At 36.5% G+C, this 24,572-nt stretch overlaps 1 protein-coding gene across 2 annotated transcripts in view; it reads left to right on the forward strand.

Annotated features, from left to right (window-relative positions):
- Positions 1–16,408: 16,408 nt before the first annotated feature.
- Positions 16,409–24,572, forward strand: part of PIK3C3 (phosphatidylinositol 3-kinase catalytic subunit type 3) — a 147,501-nt gene continuing 139,337 nt past the window's right edge. The window contains exons 1-2 of one of the 2 annotated variants that reach the window (XM_081262762.1): positions 16,409–16,565; positions 20,117–20,305. In XM_081262762.1, coding sequence (XP_081118888.1) covers positions 16,498–16,565; positions 20,117–20,305 — 257 coding nt within the window. In that variant the 5' untranslated portion in view covers positions 16,409–16,497. Of the gene's footprint in view, positions 16,566–20,116; positions 20,306–24,572 lie in introns of those variants that run through there. The other variant, XM_081262763.1, reaches the window with a different exon arrangement.

The following is a 24,572-nucleotide window of genomic DNA, read 5'->3' on the forward strand; positions in this document are numbered from 1 at the left end:
CTCCTACCTCTCACCCCTCTTTCATTGTCTTTCTTCCCTTGTATGGGTTGAATTGTATTTCTCCCATGAAATTTTTTGGGGAGAGGGTACTGGGGATTGAACCCAGGGGCGCTTAACCCTGAGCCACATCCCCAGCCCTTTTTATTTTTTATTTTGATACATGGTCTTGCTAAGTTGTTAGAGTCTTGCTAAATTGCCGAGGCTAGCTTCAAACTTGCCATCCTCCTTCCTCAGTCTCCCGAGCAGCTGGAATGACAGGTGTATGCCACCACACCCAGCTCCCACCAAATATTTATGGTAAAGTCCTAACTCTCAGTTACCTCCTAATGTGAGCTAATTTGAAAATAGGATAATTGTCGTTGTCATTAGTTAAGATGAGGTCATACTGAATTAGGATGTTTCCCTTTTCTGATATAACTGCTGTCCTTTTATTTAAAGGGGAATTTGGACCCCAGCAAAAACAGGAAGAACACCAGGTGAAGGTGAAGGTGAAAATACAAATCAGGGTAATACTTACATAAGCCAAGAAACACATGCTTTTTAAAAAGGCACCAGAAGTTGAAGGAACAACAGGAAAACAGATTCTTCCTCAGAATGCCAGAAAGAACTTGTTGACCCTTTGACTTTGGTCTTTTAGCCTCCAGAACAATAAGGCAATACACTTATTGTTTTAGTTAGCTTTCCTTTGCCTGTGACCAAAATCCCTGATGAGAACAATTTAGAGGAGGTAAAGTTTATTTGGGGCTCATGGTTTCAGAGGCATCCATCTATAGATAGGGACTCCATAGCTCTGGCCCCAGAGCAGGGTAGCGCATCATGGGTGAGGTGGGTGGCAGAGGGAAGCTGCTCCCCTCCTGGCAGCAAGGAAGCCTAGAGGGAGTGGGAGGGGCCACCGGAAGCTGCACCCTTCCAGGGCAGCCCCCACTGCCCCACCTTCTCCAGCCACGCCCCTCCATTCAAACTAAGATGGACTGATTGAGTTACAGATCACATAATTCACTTTATCTACCATCATTTCTGTATTAACACAGGAGCTTCTGAAGGATATTTCACACCCAAACCATAACACTTTCATTGTGGATGCCTCTTGTTTTATGATACACTGTTGCATCTACCATAAAAAAAACTGATATATTCTATTCCACCACATTGTGATTCTTTCAAGCTAAAACTCCCTTGAGGAACCCAGACTCTTTTCTCTGCCCAGAATACTTTTCTTTCTTCCTGACCTTCAATGTTTCTCTCTATGCACCAAGTCATCTTCTACTCATCCTTCAGACCACTGTTTCATTCTTTCTTCCTCTGAAAGGCCTTCCTTGTCTCACCTGCCCATCACAAATGCGGAGTACTGCTCTGATGTGTTCCCTTGAAACACTCTAGTACTTCCCACATTTATCACAGCTAACTATAGATGATTCTGGTTATTTGTTAAGGACATGTGCTATAAACTAATTTTGAGCACTAAATAAGCAAATACTAAACCATTGTTCCTAGGGAAAATTCAGGTTCAGATTCCTGCAAGTCACTGATTACAACATTTTCACTAAATGATGAATATATAACCTTGCTTTGTATGCAAGGTTATATATTCATAAATAAGTTAACAACTTATTTACTGTTAATTAACTAATATTTAACTTTTAGCCAGCAGTACTAAATTAATACCTGAAGGAAGGTTACCTACCACAGGAATTTTTCCCATGACGCACATCACAGCCTTTATACTTAGGAACACTACACAGTGGCCTCTAAGTATTATACTTGGACATCATTTTGAACAGTGAAATTTCCAACAAAAGACACAAAATGCAAAAACAAAACAAAAACTCTAAGTAGATGATAGTGAACATACTTGTTTATTGTAAGAGAACTGAAATAAGTAGATAGAGCTTTGCCTTTTTATCTCTTTTGGTAATATGTGCATTGGGCAATTCAAATTCTTTGCTGCTTATCATGTATCCATGAATAACTGCTAAAGCTTTATATATATTCATTTTGGCATTACATACAAATTGTAGCAAGATAGAAATTAGCAAAATAAATAATACATGACTAATGAAGATCAATTCATCATGTGTTGCATAACAATATTTCCATCAATGATGGACCACATGTATGTTGGTGTTCCCATAAGATAACAGAGCTGAAAATTTCCTATTGCCTTGTAATAGTATTGCCTATGTTATGTTTTAAGGTACCCAAAAGCTCACGTGTGAAACAATGCAAGAAAGTTCAGAGGTGAAATGATTGGGTTCTGAGAGCCTTAACCTAATCTGTGCATTCATCCCCTGATAGGGACAGACTGGATGGTAACTGTAGGCAAGTGGGGTACAGTTGGAGGAGGTGGGTTATTGGAGCCTACCTTTGGAGTATATATTTTGTTCCTGGTGAGCAGAGTGCTCTCCCTCTCTACTTCCTGGTGCAATGTCTGACTGCTTTCTTCCAGCACATCCTTTTGCCATAATGTCCTGCCCTTACCTCAGGCTCCAAGGAATGGAGTCCATTGTCTATGGACTGAGATCTCTGAAACCATGAGCCCTAAATAAACTTTTCCTCCTTTAAAATTGTTCTTGTCAGGTCTCTTGTCACAAAGGTGAAAAAGTTGACTAAAACATGCCCCGTGATATTCTATCCCTCATTAACATTGGGGAACAGCACAATAATCATGTGGTTTGTGGGGACACTCATGTAAATAAACCTTCTGCACCACTCGTCATACAAAATACAGCACATACATATCTGTACAGTACATAATACATGATCATATAAGACTATTTTACTGGTTTATGTACTTACTATGCTATACTTTTTTCATTATTTTGGAATGTCCTCCTTCTACTTACAAAAATTGCTAAATAACAGTATGGTGTTTTCACCAGCAGCAGTCTCACACAGCTCATGTTTCCTGTACCCCTTGATTGCATCATTTTATTTGGTGCTCAATTTAATCTCACTTTATTTTTGCTTATCCTGGTCCTAGAGGTAATAGTCTATCACAAACACACAGACACAGACACACACACACACACACACACACACACACACCCCTTATAGTCAAGTTATATTGTAGGCTATACCATCAACATTTGTGTAATTGTACTCTGTGATGTTTGCACAATGACAAAATTAGTATTACATTTCTAAGAATATATGCATGACTGTGCCTTTCCTATTAGACTACACTCAAAGAGACAAGGGGCTTTATTTATGTAACTATGCTTTTTTCCAGTAGTGTGACTGGTCCATAGTCAGTAAATATAGACAGTCAGTAAATATTTGGGGTTAATTTTTGGCATATTCAATAATAAATACAAAGATAAATTAATTTTATCCCAGCTACTTATATAAGATACCAAAAGCACATGTAGCTAGTGTGGTGGTGCAGGCTCCTGTTTCCCACATCTCTCAGTGACTAGGGAAGCTGAGGCAGGAGGATCAGCTTCAGGAAATTAGATCCTGTCTCAAAATAAAAAAAAAAAAAGATGGCTAAGGATGTAGCTCAAGTAGTAGTGCATCCTGAGTTCAATCCCCAATACTGCAAAAAAAAAAAAAAAAACCATAAAAAACTCAAAATGCATGTGTGTGTGTGTGTGTGTGTGTGTGTGTTCCTATCTACATATATATGCCTATAAGTATAGGGGTTTCAAAGATATATATATAAGTTTGGAATATTTGTGGCTGAAGATCAAAGAAGGCTAAATAGAATGAGTTGATTCTTAAAGTAAGTGGGACAACGAGGAACAGAAGAATTTGGGGGTGAAGATAGAGTGTTAGCAATAGATACATGGGAAGCCTGCCTTGCATAGAGGACTGCAGTTGTTTCAACAAATATTTACTGACTGTCTATTACTAACTATGGACCAGTCACACTACTGGAAAAAAGCAAAGATCCATCCTGAGCCAGGTCTATAATCCCAGCAGCTTGAGAGGCTGAGACAGGAGAATCATAAGTTTGAGGCCAGCCTCAGCAATTTAGTAGAGCCCTGAGTAACTTGAAATGAGATCTTGTTTGGAAATAAAAAGTAGAAAGGGCTAGGGATGTAGCTCAAGGGTAAAACACACTTGAGGTCAATCCCAGTACCTGAAAAGGAGGAGGAGGAGGAAGTGGTGGGGAGGTTGTCAGAAAGTCAACAATGGGAAGCAAAGGGGAAAAAATACAACAAAAGAGGAAGAGATAAAATCTGGAAGATGAAATGTTCCCAGAAAGGAGAAATGGCTTTTACTCCATCAGATGTGATTAGCTATTTAGTTTCGATCAAGGGAAGGATAGACATGATATTAAAGCTTACTGTGAAGTCACCTCTTTTTTTTTTTTTTTTTTGTACTGGTTATTGAACCCAGGGTGCATTCCTACTGAGCTACATCCACTGAGATACATGCCCCGGTGGGTTGTTTTTTTTTTTTTTAATTTTGAGATGAAGTTTCACTAAATTGCTTAGGGTCTTACTAAATTGCTAGGCTAGCCTTGACCTTGTGATTCTCCTGCTTGAGTCTCCCTCACCACTGGGATTACAGGCATGCACCACTGTGCCTGATGTTTTGTTTTTCCTCTTTTTAAGAAGTGAAAGAAGACCCTCCCTAGCTTAGAGATGGCCTTCAAGAAACTCAAAGAGATTTTGAAAATGGATGGAGAAAGGAAGAAGCAAAAAGTAGCCAAATCTGGTCAGAGGTTCCTAGCATGACCTGAACAGAAGTGTTTGTCAGCATCACAGTGGTCCAATCTTTTCTAGGAAATCTTCCTGGAAATTGCAGTGAAGTTCCAACTCCATAGTTATCAGTATGATCCTCAGCATTTACTTTACTTGCTACAAGATTTAATTTCTAAATACATTTCTAAACTAACAGCAATGGGCGGCAGAGATTAGTGCTACTTAAGGCAATTTGAACCTCTCATGAGAAATGCAGACTTCAGAGCCAATTTTGGTGGTGCTCTCTGTAATCACAGTGACTTGGGAGGCTGAGGCAGGAGAACTGCAAGTTTGAGACCAGTCTCATAAATTAGAAAGGCCCTAAGCAAGACCCTTCTTCAGAATAAAAAATAAAAATAAATAAACAGGAGCCCAGGATGTGGCTTAATCCTCACTACCAAAAAAAAAAAAAAAAAAGAAAGAAAAAAGGAAATGAAGACTTCAGGTCTACTGAAAAGGTCCACACCTCCTGAAATGATCTTCACTTTAGTAAGATCCTCTAGCGAACACTGTGCACACTGGTCTAGAGAAGTGCTTTGTTCCCTTCTGAGTTGATTCTCATTATTCCCAGATTCCATCACTACAAATTTACCTGCTGGATAAAATGCATTTGTGACCCACAATCAATACTTACAGCCATTTGTGGGCATGTCCAAAGTGGCAAAAAATTTAAGCATGATGGGCATGTTCACAGCAGAGGTCAAATAAAGCAATGTTATACTTTCGCCTACTCTCATTCTGTAAACAACTGTCCTTTTTGTGTTTGTTTAGTGCCATGTACGTGCATTTTGTGCTGAGTGTTGGTGATTTAATGAAAATGTTGTGGACAGAGGTTCACAGAACTGTAACCCTTTATTTCTCCTAGCAACAATGGCTCAGTATTTGCTAATTCATGGTTCACTATGGCTTTATAGAACATCTCTATCACAAAGAGTGAGTCAACTCTACTGCTACTGGGTAAGGATGAAGGCAAGATGTGAATACAGGATAAGAGAAAATCTACTAGAGCTGGTGTCCTCAAACACTGAGGAAAGAAAAATAGCAATAATTTCAAAACAGCTAAAACTTTGCTGAATTTTTGTGTATTCCTCAAGTTCAGGAAAGCCTCTGTTTTCTCCGAATCACTGAGGAGAGGCCTAGTATAAAATAACACTTTTGTTTTGTCTTGTCATTTGAATTTTTCCTTTTCCCTTATGGAATCTCACCTTAGCCCTGACAAGCATTCTGTCTTCACAGAGGGAGTATTAACTTTCAGAATTCTTAAACTAGTTCAGAGCTGAAATTCAAACAGATTCCCAAGCCAAAAAAAAAAAAAAAAAAAAAAAATCCCCCCACCAATCCCCTTTTCATTTCAAGGTTAATACAGAAGCTTTTGGTTCTTTTTCTCACCAAAAATTCATTCCTACAAAGTGAAGGTCTTACCTTCTTTTTAGGGCTTCTGTCACTGTTTTCTATGCACTTACAGAATCTGGATAGGTGGCAACATACTCATAATGATGCCAGTGATCACAAGGAATTATTTGCATCACTAATTTTCATCTGTGGAGTCACACGCTCTAATTGCCCTTTTTCCTTCTGGCTCAGAGATGCAAATCTGAGTGGTGGGTCAGCAACCTTTTCATGATTAAATATTCATGCATAAACACAATTGCACACAGGGCAAGACTATAAGAAGTACCAAGAAATAACAACAACACCTCTGTTCTGTGGAGCATGTAGATGCAAAAATAAAGAGTGCACACAGAACAGAATGCAGATCAAACATAATGTGGACTGAGGAGATGCTCTGGGCAACAGGTTCCCTGACAATAGTGAGTTCTCAGAAATACCCAAAATCATTATAATCCCACAATATTCATAGAACAAAATAAATTACTCTTTCTGGCCTATGATCTTCTAGGATAGGTTGCTGATGACACAGAAAAAATACACAAAGGGATATCAGGAGTGGTACCATACATAATGGGATAGATATTTTCTCCCTTGTGAGACCATAGGTCAATGTTAGTATAGTGCTTAGTGTAGGTGGCGGTACATTTTAAGTACTCAGTAAACATTTGTTAAATAAATGGATGACCTGCAAGATTCTGAATGGACCCAAATCACCTTCCTCCACAAAGCTAAAGAATAAGTCAAGATGTTTACCTGAGAAAATAATCTGTAGAGAGGCTGACACTGAAGGATGCTAAAAATACTAGTGATTTATTTTCTGTTCCAAAAAGCAAGTTTGGAAATTATTCTGCAATATTCTCTTATAGTTGGATAAAAATAGCATGATTTTGAAAATCAGACACACCTGGCTTTGCCACATATCACCCATTACTCCTATACAAATCACCTAACCTACCTTTCAAAATACTTTTCTGTAAAATAGGGTAATATAAACACATACTTCACTAATTTGTTGAAATAATTCAATAAAAGAATATACATGAGATCATCTAAAATGAAGAGTGATGTTTCAAGTGTTATTTTATTTCCTACTTTCCTAATTTTCACCAAGAACTAAAGTCAACAACAGGGTACAGTGGTATGTTGGTCAATTTTGGCTAGTATAATAAATTACCATAGATTTGGTATCTTAAGCAACTAATGTTTATTTTTCACAGAATCCGAATTCTGGAATCAAGGTGCCAACAGGGTCAGATTCAGGGGAGGCTTTTCCTGCAGGCTGCAGACTGCTGACCTCTCGTTGTAGCCTTACGTGGCAGGACTACAAGAGTTTTCAGGCCTCCTCTTAGAAGTACACCAATTCATTCATAAGGGTTCCACCTTTCTTACTTAATTAACCCCCAAGTCCCTGCTTTCAAATACAATCACACTGGGGGTTAGATACAAAATAAGAATTTGGGGGGGGATACACACTTTCAGTTCACAATAGTTAGTAGATAAAATTAACACAAGCCCCCCTCACAGATGTGCAGTCCAGAGGAACAGTTCCATCAACCAAATTATTATGATAGATACTCTTGAAGAACACAATAAAGAATAGTTTATCTATCTATCTATCTATCTATCTATCTATCTATCTATCTATCTATCTATTTTTGGTACCAGGAATTTAACCCAGGGGTAATTTACTGCTGAGCCACATCCCCAGGCCTTTTCTTTCTTTTTTTTTTTTTTTTAAATTTCTGAGACAAGATCTCACTAAGTTGCTGAGGCTGTCCTTGAACTTGGTGATGCTCTTGCCTTGTCCTCTGAGTTGCCGGAATTACAGGCATGCACCATTTCGCCCAGCCAGGATAGATTTTTGAGTGAGATAACCTAACTAGTGTTGGGGAAAGAAAATAACCTCAAAAGAGGCATCCCTAAAGGAGCAATCTTAGACTTGCAATTCATAGATTAATGATTTGCAGGAATAGAGAAGGAGGATAAAAATTCTCCCAGGGTTCAGCATAACTTTATAAAGGCTCAGATTTGCCAGGAACAGTAATATGCAGCCTGTAATTCCAGCAGCTCCAGAAGCTGAGGCAGAGTGGCAAGTTCAAGGCCAGTTTCAGCAATTTAACTGAGATCCTGTCTCACAAGAAAAAATTTTAAAAGGCATGGAATGTAGGTTGGTGTTAGAGTGCCCCTGGCTTAATCCCCAGTATTGTAAAATAAACCAATGAATTAATAAATGAACTAATTAATAAAAATAAATAAACAAATAAAAGTTCAAACTAGATGGAACTTACGAGTTGCTCATTAGGTTGAGACAAGTACAGAGTGCCTGAAGAAAGCAGTGTGAGAACATAAATTTTTTGTTTTGTTTTGGAGACTGATCCCAGTAGTGCTTTACCACTGAGCTACATTCTTAGCCCCCCGCTGTTTTTTAAAAATCATTAATTTTGAGAGAGGGTCTTCCTAAGTTGCTTAGAGTCTCACTAAATATCTGAGCTGTCCTGGACCTTGAATACTCCTGCCTCAGCCTTCTGAATTGCTGGGATTACAGGTGTGTGCTGCTGTGCCCAAGTTAGACCACTTTTCTTCTAAAAATCTTTTCTATTACATATAGCTGAAAGCATACTGATCTTCTTTTAATTTTTTTTATTCTAATTGGTTATATATGACAGAAGAATGCATTACAATTCATATTGCACATATAGAGCACAATTTTTCATGTCTCTGCTTGTATATAAAGTATATTCACACCATTTGTGTCTTCACACATGTACTTAGGGTAATGATGTCCATCTCATTCCACCATATTTTTTACACTCCTTGCCCTCTTCCCTCCCCTTAATCTCCAAACATACTAATCTAACACAGCATTAAAAGTTATGGTCCACTCCTGTAATTCCAGTGACTCCAGGGACTGTAGCAGGAGGATGGCAAGTTCAAGTCCAGCCTCAGCAACTTTTCAAGACTCTGAGGAATTTAGCGACACCCTGACTTAAAAACAGAAAATAAAATTACCTGGTAATATAGCTCAGTGGTAAAGCACCCCTGAGGTTCAATCCTCTGTACCCTAAAGGAAAAAAGTGAAAACAAAGAAATCAGGCGAAGATGACTCCAGAACAAAAGCTCCAGACTTCATTTTATTACCTCAGCCTTCAGTGTAAGAAAGGAAGGTCCCCCCCACCACCTCCCCAAATGGAGCTCCCTTACCAAAGGATAAAGGGAATTAAAGATTGGGAGGAGACAGCTGGGCTTGGTGGTAGATGCCTATAATCCCAAGGACTTGGAGATTAAAGAAAAAGGATGGCAAGTTCCAGGCCAGCCTCAGCAAATGAGCGAGACCCAAAGCCATTTAGTGAGACTCTGTTTCAAAATAAAAAATCAAAAGGGCGTGGGATGTAGCTCAGTTGTAAAGCACCCCTGGCTCAATCCTCAGTAACCACACCCACCCACACACACACACAAAAAAAAATTCAGAAGGGACAGGTGACCAAAAGTATTGGCAACACCATATGGAAGTCTTGGGTCTTTGTCTTTAAGAGACTGAATATACAGATGATAAAGGCCTGACCTTACACACTCTGACCCACATTCTGCACTAACATAGTTCAAGGAGCTTCATCACAACGCTCATTGCAATCCGCCCCAAATAGTCAGGAGTTCGTACCTGCCAGCTTCCTAACTTTTGTTCCTTCCTCCAATTCAGGACCAACCACAAAATGATAAATATATTCCTCTGACCTTTCACAAATAATGTCCCACTTCTAGTTAATTGGACTCCAGCTTCCTCTTACCTCCAACTAGGGTATGTTGAAAGCCTTCCCTTTTTGCTATAGAGCTTTTACGTTACTTGTTTGCATTTGAGTTTTTACTAACCGCAAACCATGGGGGTGAAATCCAGTGCCACAGCAAGTTCTGAATGAACTGTTTTTCTTCTTCTTCTTCTTCCTTCTTTCCTCTCCTCCCGCTTCTTCTTTTAATTACTGGGGATTGAACCCAGAGACACTCTGCCACTAAGCTAAATCTCCAGGGCTATTTATTTATTTATTTAGAGACATGGTCTCACTAAATTTCCCAGGCTGTCCTTGAATTTGTGATCTTCCTGTCTCAGCCTCTTGTGTCACTGAGATGACAAGCATGTGCCACCATGCTAGACTCTTAAGTTCTTATATGTGTCGGTCTTTGTTTATGGTCACATTCTAAAACAGGAACAGTATAAGAAGATTTTCAGCAAAGAAGTGACATATGAGATTGTCAGAAAGAGGGGATATGAAGCAACTAATTAGGAGGTATATTAGTCAAGGTAGCTAAATGCTTTAATAATTTAATCCTACATCTCATTGCTTTAACGATCTTAGAAAATGCATTTTTTGTTCATATCCTACCCCAACAGGTGTTTGTAGATGGTCTTCCAAGTAGTGATTTGGAGAACCCAATTTTTCTTTTTTTTTCTTTTTTTTTTTTTTTTAAAGAGAGTGAGAGAGAGAGAGAGAGAGAGAGAGAGAGAGAGAATTTCAATATTTATTTTTCAGTTATCGGTGGACACAACATCTTTGTTTGTATGTGGTGCTGAGGATTGAACCCCGGGCCGCACGCACACCAGGCGAGCGCGCTACCGCTTGAGCCACATCCCCAGCCCAGAACCCAATTTTTCTACATTTTGGTTTGCCCAATTTTAAACTTTCAGAGACCACCACTGGAACATATCCATCTGAGTATATAGATATAGAGTCACACAATGTGATAAATTGCACTGAGGTTTTATGGCCAGGTCTGGAAAAGTTATACTTTCGTTTTGCCCAAATTCCATCTCCCAGATTGTATAAGGTCAGGCCTTTATCATCCATCACTACAGCTTATATACCAATGAGGTCAAGAAATGTACTTTTTCTGTATGTCTGAAGGAAAATGAAGGAAGTTCTACATTCACACAATATTGTCTCTATTGAAGGAAGCCATTAGAATAATGTAGGGAAGAAGTGATGGTACTTGGATCAAGGAGAAGGTACTGGAGGTAGAAAAAAGCTGACAAAATTACAAATATTTAGGGGTTAAGTTGATAGTGTATACAAGGGTAAAGGGTTCTGCTATATTAGTTCATTGAAAGTTCTAGAATTGTTAATTCATAGTAGCTTGTGATTAATAGTGGGGATTAGAAGACTTTTAATTGTTCAAATGGAAAAGTCTTGGGCAAGATTAAACACTAAAAAGAAATAAGCAGGAGGAAAAAGATCTAAGGTATGCCTCTAAGTTTCCTAAGAAGATGAAAATTCAGAAGATATTAGAATTCAGAGCACAGGTGTGCTGAAAGCTGGATCCTTGTCTCTGATGCCAATCCAATACCAGGGACATGGTTTTGAGAAAAATGAAAAAGAAGTTTTATTGTTTTGCTAGCAAAGGAGAAACACAGGTAACTCCTGTCCTAAAGGCTGTGATTCTGCCCATCAGTAGGAACAGGGGGCTCTTAAAGAGGTGATGCAGAGAAAATTAGATTAGGTAAGGGACATCAGAAGGAGAAGATCCAAGAAAAGAAGATCAGGGAGGAGAAGGTCAGGAAGAAGAAGGTTAAGGAAAAATTTAAAAAAAACATGTAATTTTCATAGTGATAAGAGATATAGGCAAAGCACGTATATCTCTTATAGGTGAGCCCCTGTTACACAGTTATAGGTAATGGCTTTAAATGAAGGTATTTATGCCAATTTTATTGTAAAAAAGAGAGAAAAAAGAGCAGATTAGTGCATAGACAGATGGCTATGTTTAACTTTTTGAAGGAGGTGGTTGGCAGGGGGAAGTTGTTTGAGTTCTTATTGTTATGGGCCAGGCTATATGGGCAATGACCAAACAGACTCCATTTTACCCTGAGACTCCATATCATGTAATAAATGCTTCTCCCATGGGAAAGCCCCACCTCTGTTCCCAGTAATAGTTACCTAGCATAGCATACTTGGCAACACAAAATCGCAATTCTTATACAATGCAAAATTGTTCTCTTTGGTTTCCATTTTTCTTCAGCGATATACCCTGTCAGATTGTCTAGATGCTAGTAATCATTCTCTAACTTGTACTCAACTAGGGTCATTTTGACCCACTCCCCTTCTGATTGCTTGCACCAACCTGGAAGGTTCCGAGGGAAATACCAATGTACCCATTGCATTGTTCTGCTAACTGCTGGATTCAGCTTCTGTACCCCTGCTTGCTTGCAGCTACCTCAACTCGGATGTGGTTTTTGCCTTTAAATACCCTAAAATGTTAAAGCTGGAGGATGTTTTCTGCAGAGACAACTTGGTCCTGTAGGAAGCAGTCCTGGCCAGTTGGAATAAAGACTCTTCTGTGTGTTTGCTGAGCGACCTGCCCCACAACATTATATCGTAGCTTTTCCCTTCTTGGAGAAGTAGGAGGCAAGATCATGTGCAGAGAATGAGGAAAGCAAGTAGAAAAATCTAAGGATTGAAGATAGGAGAAAACAGTTGTTGCATGGTCATAGAGAATATAAAAAGAGGTTTGATTCAATGAGGAATTTATAATTATACCAGATAGTCCTGTTATGAACTTTGTTCACTAGTGACGTGCTGCCCGGGCACAGGTATGAAGCCCTGCTGTTATGTTGTACTTGCAGAGCTGGTATTTTACCAGCTAAGTGCTGTTAAAAGAGAGGTAAAGAGATAAATCTAACCATGAGTTCCAAACTAAAATGCCCACAGATAAATGTGAACTAGTAAAACAGATCCTGCTTGAGGCAACTGGGAATTTGGGGACTTATGGTAAATGAGAAAATGCATGCCACACTTGAGCCAGAAAGAGTACACAAAAAAGGCAAATTATACTCAGAAGAAAGTTTGTGGAGCACTAAATCAACAAAATAGGAATTAACTCTAGTAGTTAATTAAGGGAATTCTTGTCAACAGTCAGTGAAAATGCTCTTTTATTTATCAGATCTTCAATCTTTTTAATCAGTGACTAAAATAATTCAGAGCTATAAAAACATAATCAAACAAAACGTTTTCAACATAAATATTTTTAAATCTTGACTCAAAATAATATAAATAACAGTAAGATCATTCCAATGCTGTTATCCAGCTATCCTTTCCAAGGTCTGAATATCAGGAGTAATTTCCCATAAGGAAGAGGAGACACCTAGAGCTCTATCCACCACCATGATCCTTGGCACAATCTGATCATATATCCTAGGGAAAAATATGACCTAATTTTATTGCTTCTTTATAGGCTAACATGCTTGATAGTTTTGCCATTCAATTCCAAGTTTTCTTTTCTCATTTGTGGGGCTGGGAGGCAGAGCTTCTTTATATAATTGGGCAAAAGCCAAGGAACACACATGCAAGAAATACTTTTTTTTTTTTCAGGATAACTCATTTTTTAAATCTTTCCCTTTAGTAGAGACATAAAGGTATTTTTGATTTTTTGAAAAGGACTCCTTAGGTCTTGGAGGTTGCTGCACTAGGATGAATCATAGTTATGCATTAAACCTACCTTTTCCACATTGTCCTTTCACAAATGTCCAAGAGTCTAAGATAAAAGTAGGATTTGTCAAGTTTCTCAGCATTATTGTCTTTTCTATTATGTGACTGAATTCTAAAATACTCAGGGTTATAAGAAAACTTATAGGGGAAATTTTAATAAAAAGGATTTTTAGGGGCTGGGGTTCTGGCTCAGGGGTAGAGTGCTCGCCTAGGACATGCGAGGTCCTGGGTTTGATCCTCAGCACCACATAAAAATAAATAAATAAAGATATTGTGTCCAACTTAAATATATATATATATATATATATATATATGATTTATAAAATAGTTTTTATATTACAATATCATATTCATTTGTTCTTGATGGAAGCTCAATAATAGATGGTTGTTTTTAAAGCTCTAAGTGCATTTTTAAAATTACAAGCTAAAAATAATAAATTGGGTCATAGAAACTGGCAAAAACAAACCTGATTATCACTGAACAATTGAAGGAATGGACTACAATCAACCAATTTCTAAATCATTATTAAAATATGCAATTAGAATAATTAAACATGAAATTGAAACAAGATGACAAAGGAAGCACAAAATCAAAACTGTGATTTCAAGGGCAAATTTAGTATGGCATTGTGTAGTCAAGAAATAGGCTATTACATACACAAAAGAATACTGATGTCAATACATTATTTTTCTACAGACAGCCCATTGTTGTTTCTTGTAGTACAAAGTCTGTTCTATAATTATATGTGTATGTTGTATTTATGAATGGGAAGAAAAAATCATTTCATTTTCAGAATAAGATGCCTGAAACTTCCATTTCTCCTATAAACGTAGATTTGCCAACTGGACTATAGAACTGAAATCTACCAATTAACACCTCCCTGACCTGTGGTTGTTCCAGGAAAGGCACTGTCATTTTTGGCTTCTTTTGACTCTTACCATGCTTCTATGACTTAGCAAAACTTTCCTCCTTATTATTGCATTTGCTTATCTTGATGCATTAAAGTATGTAAAAAATTATATTAACATTGCCTAGAATTTCTCAACAATAAATTTTGAATATTGTTAGAAATTCGATCTAGAATTCTCTGAATGAGTGTAAGTACTGATATTTTATTTTCATGCCTTTTTCTGCATTGTTTTTGCAACCCTTTGGGGGAAGGGCAATTAATATTAATTTAATCATTATGAAGTAATGAGAAAAGGACAGAGTTAGGCTTTTAAAACAAAAAGATGCTTTGCAGCTACCTTGAATCCAAAAGACCTTTTGGTGATTGTACTAATGAAGACTTCAGGAGGCCCAAAAAGTGAATTTCCATTTGGAATAGAAGAGTATAGATGTGCTGAATTTCAAAGAACCAGGCCTGTAGGAGTAACCAAAATCTTATGCCATATTCACACTGCAAGCAATAGCTTTTCAGCCAAAAGACATTATCTGTTATATTATTACTTTATATTTTATTTGAGTTCATACATTAAGTAACAATATAATGAAACTAATTTAAGTAAGAACCGTAATTAGATAAGTTAGTTCTTTTCACAATATCAAGATGTTATTGAAGTTTTAGAAACCTGTTTTAGATCAGACCTCACACTCATTGCTGAAATTATGTCATAAGCAGAGCAGTTGTGACAATTTGTTTTACTATTACATGCCTCTGATTATTAGAAATTTCAATTTTTATTTTTTGTTAGAATTACATTTTACGTAAGTTATTAATTTGGATGTAGTTATCTAAGGAACAAATCAAATCTGTTCTTTTTTATAACCTTCAGTTATAAGAGACGATCACATTTTTCTTTTGTCAGCTTGCATCATTTTCTGGCTTCAACAAGTATTTTTGAGAACTTGCTTTAAGCAAAATATTGTGCACTAGGCATTTCCATTCCTTTCCAGGTTAAGTAGTTCCTTGTCTTTCAACCTATCTCTGAAAGTTTTTTTTTTAATCTTTTTTTTTTCTCCGATTCCTCAATATTCTATTTGCCCTAATTTGCACATACTTGGACTACGTCTTTCTTAAAATGAGGCATTTAAAAATAAACATAGAAAATGGAGATTTTCTTTCAATGTCATCAGTAACAATCAATAGTACGAGTTGTTAATTCAGATACATATTAGGCTGCGGGGAGGGGGGCGGAATACAAAATACATAGCACACTATCCTTGTTTTCAGAATATTAAATATTATTGGAAAGGAAGATTACAATTTTATATTATATTAAATATAACTATAAGCATTCTAGGAACTCAGTGCTCAGAAATCTGTGTGCTGCAGGTAGTACTGGAAGTTTCTAAGTACTAACTAGCATTGGGTCTTGAAAGCTACCTATTTTGAATATGAATAAACCTCAGTACTTCGGCCAAGTAGCATAAATCTCAGTAGTATCAAGAATAAAATCCACATTTCTTTGTTCTTTTATCTTTTCTGTACTCTTTGTAACAGAAAAGAGAAAGATCTTGGCCTGAAATTGGACAACAGTGGTCAAATCTACCATTTTTGGAAAGGCCACTGTAATTTAAACTTAAAAAAAAACGTTCTAATTTTTGCGGTCGTTGCCTGTTTGCTATGCGATCAATGAAAGTCGTCCGGAATCAAATTTCCTTTAAAGTGTTTCTAGGTACTGCGCAAACTCAAATGGATTCTGTCTCTTTAAAAAAGGAAAAAGACTTGTAAAGGCAGGAAGACTGGAATGTAACCAGATAGGTTGTGTTTCCAGCATTCTATTTACCCTTAAGCAAGATGGCGAGCGATGGTTTGCACACGCGCAGAGGCAACGTTTGGGAGGGAAGTTCCGGCGCGTTAGTATGCGCTCCGGGCAGTGATTGGTAGCGTGAGAAGGGAGGGCGGAACCGGAAGCACCTGTGTTGTGAAGCTCAAGTGGTTCAATTCTGGCGTCTTTCCTGTGCCTAGCTTCTCGCTGCAGATTCTGCTTTTACTGAGGTTATCATGGGCGAAGCCGAGAAGTTCCACTACATCTACAGTTGTGACCTAGACATCAACGTGCAGCTTAAGATGTAAGAGTACCCGGGAACAGGAGTGGGATTGCTAGGGTGTAGGGACGGGTAGGCAGAGACTTGTAAGAGACGTGGGACGGGGAGAAGATGGTGACTTTCTGAAGACCAGGATTGGGGACATCCCGGCGAACTGTGGCCAAAGAAGTGGAGGAGAGCGGATTGTGAGGGGCCGTGTGGGAGAAAGTTTGAGGACTTGGCTTCTGTAATAGATTGAGAGATAGGGACAAGCTCTAACTTCCACAGTGTTTTCAGTCTTAAAAGCATTTTGCTTTTCAACTTTTTAAAGAGTTATTACTTTCTCATTTTACACATGGACAATCCAAGGTGTAAAGTCATCTTTCCGCCATAAACAAGAGGAATATCTTTATAGAGTAGGGTTTAAGGTTGGAGATGTGGCCCAATGTTAGAAAAGTTTCCCTGCGTGCATGAGGCCTTGGGTTTGATCCCCAAGACTCCCCAAAACAGCAACAGCAACACCAACAAACAGAAGGCTTGGAGGGTAGAATAGAGACCGTAGAAATTATGAAGAGATAGACACTTTAGATGTGATGGTTGTCAATAATATGAGCTCATGTGTGCCATATTAACAGCACTAGAGGTGATAGAAGCATAGATTAAATCTTTGGGCAATCTGACGTTGTTAAGGCAGAGTTGTTGTGAGAAGGTCTCAGATGAGGGTGCCAGTTGCAAAGGGACCATGAAGATATATGAGAAAACATCTTGCAGGAAAAACCCTGGGGTACTGTGTTTTATTTCAAGTAATGGATTTGATACAATAATAAGGAATAGAGTTGGAAATTATGTCCTTAAAAGGTAGAAGTGTAGAGCTATTGTTAAAACTATTATAGATTATTAATTGCAGTATAATTCATAATCAGTAAACATTTATTGTGGGCAATTTTTTTGGGGGGTACTGGGGATTGAACCCAAGGAGCTACATTCCCAGCCTTTTTTATTTTTTATTTTGAAAATTTTTAAATTTCTCAGGGCCTCCCTAAGTTGCTGAGGGAAATCAAATTTTTGATTTTCATGCCTCAGCCTCCTGGGTTGCTGGGGTTACAGGTGTGAGCAACCATGCCTGACATTGTGTATTTTTAATCAGTATTATCAGGTACATATTTGTCAAAGGGCTGAATCATGTGATAAATACATTTTCTTAGGGCCCTTAGAATATGGTTACTTCAGTTATCCAAAATTATTGTAAAGAAAACTTGTCCAAACCTGAGTTCATCATTAGCTTACCTGTCTTAGCTGTAATCTTCCTGTGTTTTCTATTTGGTGATTGTTAGCATGATCGAAATTTGTTAAGACAGGAAACTGAGTGTTAATGATACCCCTTTCTCACAGTTTCTGTTGTGTAATTCAGCAAGATATTTTAAATCTGACTGCTAAACTTCTTTGTTCGATTCTCCTTTTTCTGTCTCAGTGCTCCAGTAGTAGGATACTTATTTTCTTTCTATTTTAATACCAGGTCTTCTGAATTTCCTGAATTTCAGTCTTGCTCCTCTGGTTTGTATGTTTTTATGTTTATGCCAAAAGTATAAATACAGTCTGATCATGTTATTTTCTCACTTAAATTAACAGGTTTTTTTTTCTTTAAAAAAAAAAATTAAACTGGAGATTGAACCTAGGGGTTCTTAATCACTGAAGCATATCCCTAGCCCTTTTTATTTTGAAACAAGGTCTCATTAAGTTGCTTGGGACCTCACTAAGTTGCTGAGGCTGGCTTTCAACTTTTGATCCTCTCCTGCTTCAGCCTCCTGAGAGGCTGGGATTATTTTGAGCCACCACACCTAGCTTACCAGTTCTTAAATGTTTATTTTGTGAATTTGATGGCTACTTCTGTTCACTGTCTAGCTCCTATATTTCATTCAGTTTTATCTTTTGCATTTACCTGTACTAAACAATTTGGCATTTCTTGCCACATACCATATTGCCTGTTTGCATTTGCTTTTGTATGTGTTGTTGTTTGTTTCTTGTTTTTAACAATAAGCAGGTAATTTTTATTAAATGTGATAATGTGCTCTCTGACAGGAGTAACACAGGGGACAAATACAAGACATACCAAAGTTCAACATCATAGGGTTGTTTACATCTGATAATACAAAGAATATTCTGGTTAAATAGTGGCACATAGTAAAATCTGTGTCTTTTAGGATGATGACAATGGTAGTAGTGGTAAAAGCATTCCTAGAGGTGATTATTTTATAACTGAGACCAGAAACAGTTGAATAAATGGAGATTACCCTTCCACACAGATGTATTTTTTTAAATATTTATTTTTTAGAAGTAGTTGGACATAATACCTTTATTTTGTTTATTTTTATGTGATGCTGAGGATCGAACCCAGGGCCTTGCACGTGCTAGATGATCACTCTACCACTGAGCCACAATCCCAGCCCCACACAGATGTATTTTGATGTGAAATTTTTCATAGAGTTGAAACTCTGCCCATTGCCATTTGTACCAACTGGAAATTCTTTTTTTTTCTATTGATTATTAATCCATATTTTTATTTGTTTATTTATTTTTTATTGGTTGTTCAAAACATTACAAAGCTCATGACAGAAATTCTAAGGCTGAGTGAGGTACTTCATCTGGGGAGAGCGTTCCTGGGATTCATGGCAGAGTTCTAAAGTGGTACAGGATATCCCATGAGAGACCAACTATATACTGTTCTTTTTCTTTGAAATGACTTCCTATCTCTTACCCTCCCCTTTCTTCTGTGTTGTTTAGGTTTATTTCAGGCATCTATGTGAGATCCTAGATCCATGCCCCAAAACCAGGTTAGGTGTTTTTGAGGCTTTATTTATCTTCCTGCGAAGGGAAGAATATTGGCTTTGGCCTCCTTGCCCTAGTTTTTGTTCTCTATTGCTTACCTGTTACCTTAGACAATATGTTTGTTCTCATAGTCTCAGTTTTCTCATTTACAAAATAAGAATATGGGTGAAAATAATTAAGAAATATTATGTAAAATGCTTGGACAGTATCTGATATAAACTTGATGTCTAAGAAATGCTTCTTTCTATTTAGTAATATCCTGTGCATATCTTTTATGACTTATAACACTATATATTTTAATTTTAAGAAGTGGTCAGATAATAAGTATCATAAAAAATAAAATATAAGAGAGAATATCCAGTAAAAATAAATTTTTATCCTAGAAGCTATGGCATAACATTTGCTTGTAACACTATATTGTTTATTTTGGGCTTCCATGCCTACTACATTAAATGTTTATTGAAAGAGTAGTTGCATAAGTGGTCAACTTGAATAAAATGAAACTAAGGCAAGGGTTGGTTTCAGGGTTTGAGATGAAAAAGCCTAAAATTGAGAAATATGTTGATGAAGATAGAATAATCTTGGACATATTATGATTTTCAGAAAACTTTATCGTATGTTACAGTATCTTTAATATATAAACCACGAAAATGTTTATTAGTAGTATAAGATTAGTTTGACAGGCATAAGCTTTTCTTAGTATTTCTTGTGCATTTGTATATATGCTTGAAAAATGTATGTCAATAACATTTTTGTTCTTGTGTTTTCAGAGGAAGCTTGGAAGGGAAGAGAGAACAAAAGAGTTATAAAGCTGTCCTAGAAGATCCGATGTTAAAATTTTCGGGGCTATACCAAGAGACATGCTCTGATCTTTATGTTACTTGTCAAGTTTTTGCAGAAGGGAAGCCTCTGGCCTTGCCAGTGAGAACATCTTACAAGGCATTTAGTACAAGATGGAAGTAAGTTGTGTTTTTATTTTTCTTTTGTTTGTTTTGGCATAGGGTAGATTACAGACTGTTGTCTCCTTCCTTTCTAGGTGATGCATGATGCAAGTGGGAACAATTTAATAGGAATTACAGAGCTTCCTTCCCCATCCTCCCAGTACTGAGGATTGAACTGAGCTACATTCTCAGTCTTTTTTTTTTTTTTAATACATTTTTTTTTTTTTTTTTTAGTTGTAGATGGACACAATAAGTACCTTTATTTTATGTGGTGCTGAGGATCGAACCCAGTGACTCACATGTGCGAGGCAAGCGCTCGAACACTGAGCCACAACCCCAGCCTCACCATTCTCAGCTCTTTTTACTTTTTTTTTTTTGGACTCAGGATTTTGCTAAGTTGCTGAGGCTGGTCTGAAACTTGCACTGTGGCTGCCTCAGTCTCCTGAAGAGCTGGGATTTGAGGTGTGTGCCATTATACCTAGTGCAGGGATTTCTTAATTGTATATATAGATACATTGATTAGAAAGTTTAAGTCAGTAATATACTCAGAAAAATATATGTTAAGTACTATAATTGCAACTGAAGTGTGAGTGAATTTATTTTTGTATTAAATATATTGACACTTTTGAGGAGCACTGCATTGAATTTTAACATGAACCAAACAGAACATATCTGTAGTGTCTTTAAATTCTCTTCATTGTTCTGCTCCCTTGAACACATAAACATTTCTAGGTAGTCTGAACTATTCAGCTTGCTGTTTGGAGGTCAGATCTTAGAAGGAAGTCTGTTAATCATCTGTTTAGATAAGATTTTTATTATGGATTCTGGTTGTTTCAGATAAGTAGGTTGTGTGTGTGTGTGTGTGTGTGTGTAGGTATATAAATATTATGTGTATTTAATACTTTTTATTCAGAGAATTTCAACTGTTTTCAAAAGTAGAGAATACTACAATGAATTTCTAATCCCCATCATTAAATTACTAATTCCTAACTCATAAAAAAATCTTGTATTTCTATCATTATTTTGACAGAAATTCCAAACATCATCCTATCTGGGTTTTTTTTTTTTTGGTACTGGGAATTGAACTCAGAGGTGCTTAATCACTCAGCCACATCTCCAGTTCCTTTTTATTTTCTATTTTGAGACATGGTCTTGCTAAGTTGCGTAGAGCTTCACTAAGTTGCTGAGGCTGGCCTTGTACTTGCCCTCCTTCTGTTTTGGCCTCTCAAGTTGCTGGGGATGATAGACATGCACCACTGCTCCTGGCTTACGTCTTTTTAAAAATATTACTACAGTACCATCATTACACGTAGAACAATGAACCACAATTCCTTAATGTAGAATGAATTTACATCTAGAAGTTCAACAACTGTGGTGAATCCAATTTTTCTTTTTAACATTTTTTTTTATGGACACAATATCTTTATTTTTGTTTTATATATTTGTCTTCCACTTCCGGGCTTCCATGCCTACTACATTAAACGTTTATTGAAAGAGTAGTTGCATAAATGGTGTGTGTATGTATGTATATATATGTATGTATATATATATATATATATATATATATATATATATATATATATTTGTTTTGTTTTAGTTGTAGATGGACACAGTACCTTTATTTTATTTATTTTTATGTGGTGCTGACAATCAAACCCAGTGCCTCACACTTACAAGGCGAGTGCTGTCCCACTGATCCAGAACCCCAGCCCATCTTTACTTATATTTTTTTTTAAATAGTGAAATTACTTAGTAAAATAAGATGTCTGAGATGAATCATAAATGGCCTTTTGAAATTAAAAGGTATAAGATAGCTGTACAGAAAATAGATTGAGAAAATTACTTTTTATTGGGTACATAACATGAAGATAGGCTTTTAAAAAACTTGGAGATTAAGGGAAAACATTGCAGATTTTATATAAATTGCTCATTAATATTTGAAAATTGAGTTTATTACCAATATCAAAAAAGAATTGCCCTGTTAAAGTGAATGGAGGCAAAAACTTTGCCTAGCTATCATTCTTTATACAAACTTTTATAAAAGAAATATTGTATGAAAAAGAAAATAGGCCATAAAAGGATCTTTTGCCATCTGAACTTTTTCATTTCTATAGTTCATATAATATTTTGAGGTAATATGAGATCCCAGATGATAAGAGATCCCATAGAGAAGGAAACCTATTCTTTCTTTAATTATACTTAAGGTAAATTCTCACTTTTATCTATAAATTGCAAGCTAATTTTTTTGTGTATTATTCTGTAATCAGGTGTTTTAAATTTTTAAAAATATTTATATTGTACCTTGTCCCATATAAGACTTTCAGTGGCTTTAGGGAGACATATAATAACAACCTAATTTAATTTAAAAAGTACAAAATTAGGTTTAGAAATTTATTAATCAGACTAGAGAGTGACACAGTGGTGTGAAGGTCCACTATGAGGATTGCAACATCCAGATTTAGGTTTTATGATGTTGAGAAGGATTAAGAATTAAGAAAGGAATGACATGGGAAAGAAGAGAACAAAATGGTGTTTAAAATAGCTTTTTGGTGTCTGACTAGATCTTTTCATATTTTGTAGAATATTTAGAGCAGTTTTCAAACTTTTCAACTATAGGCCCATTTTCTTCAAAAGTACTATTGTGCAGAAACTAAATATGTCAAACAGATTAAAGTGCAGTTACTTTGATTTATAGAGATTTTGGGGGCCAGGAAAATAGCCAGAGTTTGAGATGAATGATCATTTGGTCTTAGGTATTGTCTTCTAGAAATTAAATGTCAGACATAGAGGTGAGACATTTCATAGTTCATTTTGAATATTCACTGGTTTTTCTTTTTAATTTCTTTCTTTTACTCATTCTGGTGATTGAATCCAGGGATGCTTCACCATTGAGCTACATCCCCAGGCCTTTCTATTTTTTATTTTTGAGATGGGTTTCCCTTGGTTGCCGAGTCTGGTCCTAAACTTGCAATTCTCCTTCCTCAGTCTCCTAAATTGCCAGGTTACTGGGATTACAGACTGGACCACTATGTTCAGCTTTATTTAGTTTTAGCCAGAGTTTGTTAACTTCTTGGTTATTGGCAACAGGTTGTCCTGTTTAATATTTTCCTTTTTAGCCTATTCTACCATGTGGGTAGTAATTACATTAATTTATTCAAGTGTATCTATAGAGATAATGGCTTTCTTAAGCATGCAGTTTATTTTTTTTCAGAACGTTATTGAAGAAAATGATTTTAATAATTTTTTGCTTCTTCTTGAAACTGATGGTTATCTCCAACTTTCTTGGAGGTTCTTACATTTATATGGTGCATGACAGTGATGTGTTCCTTAAGCTTTTGCAAATTCTGTTCCTTTTTTACCCAATCAAATGTATTTGACCTAAACTAAGATAAGCTCCTTTGAGGATAATTTTGAGTAAACAGAGAAATAGACTTTTGTGTGTCTTCTGAGTATTTTTTTTCATAATTTGTATAGTATTCTTTCCAGATTTTAAAAGCTGTCTGCTGCTTAAGGGAGTAGAAATTATGAATCCATTTTAAATACAGGAGAAAGTTTACAAAAATGAATAAGAAAAAAGAACTGTTGTTATGTATTAAGAACAAACATTTCTTTCTTTGTGAGATAATATGTACAGACATGCTTTGAAAGCATAAAGCACTAATTTCTAAGTGGTATCGGTATTAATGAAATAACTTGAACAAAAAAAAAACTTTGTGTAAGACTTTACATATCTATAAAACAAACTTGTAATTTTTCATTTTATAAAGGTAGTAGATGCTGCACTGTGACATGTGGTTTGGTTGTTTTGGTTGCTTTATTATATTCAGGACTGCTTTGGATATGAGTACTTTTGATTATTTTATCTTCATAATGTAAAAATCTGTTCTAGAGAATGGTTAAAGAAAATTTCAGTTGAAAAAAGTTCTAACACGTTGAAAAGTTTTCCTGTACCTTTTCAAAACATTTTCTTTGTACTTTAGTAGTGTTGTCTTAGTTTTCTTTTATGGTACTGGGAATTGAACCCAGAGCTTTACACGTACTAGACAAGTGCTGTACTACTGAGCTACCTCCCCAGCCTCTGAGTTTTGTGATTAATGCATTTAGCAGTGTTATTTATCATTATCTATATTTTAAAAAAAATGTCTTGAAGTAATTGAGGTGACTGCCTCTTTATCTTCTGGAGTACTGACCTAGTTTTTGGAACCTTTTCTCTGTACAAAGCTTCTTGTATGGTTCATAAATTTGTAAATTTGTATGGTTTGTAAATACAGATTTGTGTGTATGT

Source organism: Spermophilus citellus, assembly GCF_964194105.1.
Source record: "Spermophilus citellus genome assembly, chromosome: 12".
In the NCBI taxonomy this organism is placed as follows: domain Eukaryota; kingdom Metazoa; phylum Chordata; class Mammalia; order Rodentia; family Sciuridae; genus Spermophilus; species Spermophilus citellus.